This window comes from Lucilia sericata, unplaced genomic scaffold, assembly GCF_015586225.1.
Source record: "Lucilia sericata isolate MDLA Ls3-8-SP2 unplaced genomic scaffold, ASM1558622v1 Contig000187F_arrow, whole genome shotgun sequence".
In the NCBI taxonomy this organism is placed as follows: domain Eukaryota; kingdom Metazoa; phylum Arthropoda; class Insecta; order Diptera; family Calliphoridae; genus Lucilia; species Lucilia sericata.
This window is the reverse complement of record NW_023994215.1, coordinates 377,450-383,449: the sequence shown is the minus strand read 5'-3', so window position 1 is coordinate 383,449 and position 6,000 is coordinate 377,450. Positions and strand designations below refer to the sequence as shown.

Sequence of the window (6,000 nt, the reverse complement as noted above, 5' to 3'; positions counted from 1 at the left end):
TTTTTTATTTATAGTGCTTTTAGGGTAGCAAAGCACACTGGGTATAGCTAGTTATATATATTTCTTATACGACAATAGTAGAGACCTACACGGTAATATAAGTTCCCAATATTGACATACTTACAATTTTGTAATCTAATGCTAATATTTTGTTATTTTAATTGATAATTTATTTACTTTTTTAATAAGTAAATAATAAAAAATTACCCTTATTTTTCAATTCATGTATAATTTTTAATAAAATTTATCTTATAATACATATTTACTTTAGTTGAAGATATTTTTGGGCAGGTAAGGTAAGGTAAATTAAAAAAACATGGTGGCAACATGTAGTATCTACTTTTGTTGTTTTTGTAGAATTGACTTCAGGCGTTGCCGCCTCAACGCGTGTTTTGTACTTCCACCTTAAGGGAAATAGAGAAATATGTTCGTGCAGTTATCGAAATAGCAGCAACAGTTATCGAATATAATACATTTGCGTTTCCCAAAGAAGATTTAATGATTCTATTCGAGACAATACCCTCAACTAAACCAATGGTGGATGTATAGAGTCAAATCTGAGATAAACATTCAAGAAGGTTCGTTAAGTTTAGTTATCTTTTGAGTTATTGCATGAAAAATTTACATATGAACCACTCTAATGTATACCCTACATCACACCTTTTAAAATGAAATAAAAAATTTTTAAAATAACCTATAATTAAAATTAAAAAAGGAAAGTGCAAACAAAATTTTTTTATGATATGAATCTATTTTTTTCTATTGTTTCCACATTTAATTACTTTTAGTGCATTATAGGGGAAGTTTTTAAAAAACAATTACTAATTTTAACTTATTCAATTAATCTATTCCTATGCAAAATATTTCAATCAAAAGTAAATAATAGTTTTATAAACAAATATTTTATTTCCTACATCTACCTGGAAATATATCAAATAGTTTAACCTTTAAATGACTACTATTTAAATAGTAATGACATATTCTCGTCGGCTATTTTTGTTTTCAAAAACAAAACTACTTATTTAACTCCTATTTAGCAAGCGATAGTGGTAAGCTCTTATTTAACTCCCTTTTTGTAAGCGTGCATAGTAAGTTAATGACTTAAAAGGCTATTGTGTAAGAAAATTGTAGCATTTTAAAACCTTACATGGTAATGAAAGTTTTTACTGGGAAGGTATGGTGAAAAGCGGACTCCCTTAAAATACCGACAAAGGGTATAAATAACACTTTGCTCTCCATGTGATAGAAAGTAAATCATTACAGACTATAGGTCACTGCAACTTAACAATATGCTAATAGTAATTCTAACAACTTCACTCCTAATTTCATGATCATGAATTTGATTAAATCGATTTTAGGAAAACAATTTCATTGACGATAAAACAATTTAAAAATGTAAAATCCATTACTAAAATGTTCAAATATATCTGATATAAAATAGTAATGTTATTTTGAAAAACACGAATATTAGAGTAATTAATTAATATCACATAAAACCGTATATAAAATCCCAATTACACTTCAGTTGATATTAACTAGTGGTGAAATTAAATTTAAACAAAATTACAGTGGAAAAGTAAGAAATTTAAAGAAACACTTTCAGAGAAAGTGTTAAAACTCTAAAACCAATATGAATATATTGCCAAAAATTTTCATTTATTTTACCCTAATCGCTCTGACCTATGTAAGTATTAAATTGAGCCCATTAGAAAAATTAACTGTAATTAATTTACATTAAAATAAAGGCGGATGATGATGGTATGACTGTTAAAGATATTGCGGAAGCCTTAACGTCTTTTGGCGAAGATTGTGAGCCCAAACCGGAAGAAGGTAAATCTAAGACAGAAGCTTAGAAGTTGTATAATTTGACGATTTCTTTTCCAAATTTCAGAACACATTATCGAAGTGATTAAAAATGTAAAAGATGCCCAATATACTTCGAAATGTTTCAGACACTGTCTAATGGCTCAATTTGATCTGGTAATATTTGATCTGTTCGATATACATACATTTCCATAACATAATTTTCTTAATATCGCAGATAGCAGAAGGTTCTCAGACAATGGATAAAGATAGAACCCTTGATATGATGGGTTCAATGTTTTCAGATCGCAAAGATGATTTAGCTGAAATAATCGATGACTGTAATGCTAAAAATCAGGCCATTGCCGATAAGTAAGTAAAACTCTTTAGGTTATTTAAGGAACCCTTTTAAACTTCTCTTCTCTAGATGTGAAAATGCCCATGCACATGGCATGTGCATGTTAGATCAAATGAAAGAACGTGGTTTTGATATACCCGATCTAAAGGATGAATAATAACGATAAACAGCTCCACTCTTCTCCAGTTTACCTGATGACAACCTGCAATACTTGAATAGATATCCTGAATTTTCGATTTTAATTTGAACTTACATATTTTAAATATTATTTATTAAACGGCATTAGTTCATACGGTACCTCAAAGTAGTTTAGTTTAGCCCTAATATTTTTATCTATTTTTTACAAAATAAATGTACATAAATAATGGTGTGGTTAAACAGATTTAAAATCATTTGAATTGGAGCCTACATCGAACAGTAAGTGGTCCTTGAGAGTAAATTATCCTGGAACATGTATATTCAAGATAGGATAAGTAACATAGTAACATAGCTATATACACTTGTAAGAGAGCGGATGGTAGCAACTGGGTTGCCAAATCTCAACTGGATCTTCAAGGTAGTTGTTAAGCCCACAATATTTTATAAGGTTTAATATGGTGACAGTCAATGGGAAGCGCGTATCACTGGGCAGCCATTGAACTCACCCTAAGAAATATTGCAATACTCATCCTGGGAGTAGTGACGGCAACGCCAACGAACGACTCTGTTAACTATAACGAATTAGTTACTAGCAGACCTGATGGCGATTCAATGAGCACTCAATTCTGCAATCAGACTAAATGCTTTTGGCCCGTGATCTGGCTGTAAAAATATCCTTGTTCCACTCTACATTGAAAGATTTGGAATCAAATACTCTTTTAGGTTACCTAATTACTGTAGTGTTTTACAGGCAGAAATAGCTGCTATTAAACGAGGCGGCAAACTAGTTGAGATATTATCAAATATCGGATGATATATGTATATATACGGACAGCAAAACTGCGATTAGAAATCTTGCGGGTGTCTTCACGACATCTATAACCGAGGAATGCCCCATCTATGATAACCTCTAAATGATAACGCTAATATGGGTCCCTGGATATCACAACAGTCAGGGAAACTGTATGGCTGACGAAATAGCCAAGAATGGAGCGTTAAGGGGGGTGGGGGTTTATTATGTAGATACAATCGACTGATATTTCCCTTACATATTGTAAGACACTCAAATCGGATGGTTTAGCGAAACCACCTGCCTCACCTCGAGCTCAACATTTCCTCTCTATGATGCCCCTAAGAAGCTGTTATCGGAACTATGCTAACGACAATCATGCCAGAATGGGTCTCGAATACAATGTCTAATGCAGAAGTTGTCATAATTAGGAGGAAGAGTAGCCTATATTTCATCTCCACTGCTACAGTCCTTTGTGGTTCTCTCATGTTTGGTGGAGATATCTGGAATAAATCTTAAAATTATTCTTAATTTCGTAAACCGAACCGGCTGGTTTAACTTTGTAAGTAGTGTTAATACTATAAAGTATTCCTATGAACACTATAGCACCACAACTAGACCGCCACTAAAATTAAGTGGCTACCCTTATACCTAAAACCTAAACCATAATGAGTTCGATAGGTAGGTAGGTTGATTAGAGGATGTATACTACATCAAATCCGAAGAAATACACCTAGGCCACTAACGGGCCTGTTGTGCGCTCCTTATCATGAAAAAAAACAAACAAAAGGGAACTGAATGAATGAATCTTCCAATCAGTGTTAGTCAGGAATGTTATTTTCGGAATAACATCACTTCCAAGATACCTGGATCTAACTTCGACGAATGCCTGGCAGTGGCACAGAAAGTGCTCCAGAGTTTCACTGTCCTCTCCACATGCTCTACATTCGTCTGAATCCGCACGTCCAATTTTGCATAGATGTGCTCGTAATCCTGTGTGTCCGCTCAGATTACGTACCATCGTACTAACTTCAGACTTTGCTCATTTTGAGGAGATTTTTCGTCTTGCTCTCATCAGGGTCACCCCATAGGATCTTCGTGGTTGTTGCTCGAATGGTTTTGAGTTTGTCAGGTTAACTGCCTCGAGCTCCTTCCCTTTAAAGTTATTACATTCGCCCTTTCGTTACCGACTACTCCCGAGTGGGCTGGTACCCATATGATGTGAACCTTACCTCTGGGATAGTATTCAGATAAATCTTTCTTACAATCCAATCTAATACGGTCTTAGATTTAGTTCTATAGCCTGATATCGCCCTAATTGCCTTCTGGCTGTCGGTAAATATATTAAGCGCAGTGGGCGCCATATTTATTCTAATCCAATTTATGCATTCCTTTATTGCTCGTACTTCTGCCTGGAAGCTTGTGTTATGATTTGGTAAACGGTGGTATATTTCTGTTTCTGTTTCTTCAATATAGAATCCCAGCCCCACTTTGTCCCCCAATTTAGAGCCATCCGTGTAACAACAAATGAGTTCGATAAATATTCTATTATTTGGAAAGTGGCCAATCTGCAGCCAAGTGGAATACAACAAAATTGGAGCTTATCATAGAATCCAAGTAAACTAAAGGACTTATGTATATATGGAGTTGAATTAGGTTCTGAAGATAAATTAGATCAAATGTCCAATATTTTTTCTCTGCAGAAAAGGATATTCATATTTCCTGGCTGCAGTATTATACATGATCGAAAGCAGAAATAGAACTATAGCGGTCTACTATTACCTCTTGCAGAATATCTAAATACTCAAGCCTTGTTTTTTTGCAGAAAAGTTTTCTTTAAGACTTCTAATAGACATTTTTCCTGGGTTCTGGATGCATGTCAGATTGTATGGGCAACTAAGATATTCGGGTACAAAGCTCTTCTCGTTATCGAGATCTGTAAGACAATTTAATCATATCTGTTAGAAGAGCCAGTTGGTTCTAATACTAACAAATATTCCCAAGGTCGCCCATATTAGGAAATATCATGTTATGGGTTACACAATGAACCAAATGGCACATTTAACTTAAACTAACCTAACAAAGAAGGTTTATGCAGAAGTGTCTTTCCGATCAAACAATGTTAATCGGGCTGGTATTAGTAAATTTTCGTTTTTAGGTTAAGGTCTTATGGAGATATGTATAGTAGGGCATGTAACTGTGTGTTTTAAGATGAACGATATTTTTCACTAAACGAAATTTGTTAAACAAATTTTATTACAAAATATTTTTATTATAGGTATACAGACATTTTTTTGGGTAACTTTTTTATGGTCTGTGATTTTTCGTATGTTTCTAAATTAGAACTTGAGACAGAATAAAAGTACATTGACTTTGCAAAACTTGTATATGAATAAAATGTTAAAAATGTGATATTAAAATGATTAAATAATATAATTAAGTAATTTTGACACTGTTTAATTAATATAAAATTTTTAAAACATATTCCATTCAGCACGTTTGATATAAAAACAAGTAAGAGTGCTATATTCGGCTGTGCCGAATCTTATATACCCTTCACCATAGTGTATTTAAAAAATATAAATTTTATAAAATTTAAATTTATGTACCTATTTAATTTTCCCGATTATATCATTATTATAGCAATAGCAAAACAAAATGAACAACAACAACGCTAAACGAAATAAACACTCAAAAAACAAAATACACAAGGCAGTAAAACAAACAGACATCAAACATACGAAACTGTACACCAACAAACAAAAACAATATACACAAGGCAATGAAACACACAGCCATCCAAACATACACAACTGAATACACCAAGAAACAAAAACAATATACACAAGGCACTGCAACACACAGCCATCCAAACATACGAAACGAAATACTCGAAAAAAAAAAAACAAAA

General features: G+C 33.0%; 1 protein-coding gene across 1 annotated transcript; it reads left to right on the top strand.

Moving 5' to 3' along the window:
* Positions 1–1,488: 1,488 nt before the first annotated feature.
* LOC119601735 lies at positions 1,489–2,543 on the top strand. The gene is made up of 5 exons (XM_037952870.1): positions 1,489–1,684; positions 1,746–1,830; positions 1,892–1,980; positions 2,042–2,175; positions 2,231–2,543. Exons 1-5 carry the CDS (start codon positions 1,631–1,633, stop codon positions 2,316–2,318), a joined length of 450 nt encoding a protein of 149 aa, XP_037808798.1. The 5' UTR covers positions 1,489–1,630; the 3' UTR covers positions 2,319–2,543.
* The last annotated feature ends 3,457 nt before the right edge of the window (positions 2,544–6,000 follow it).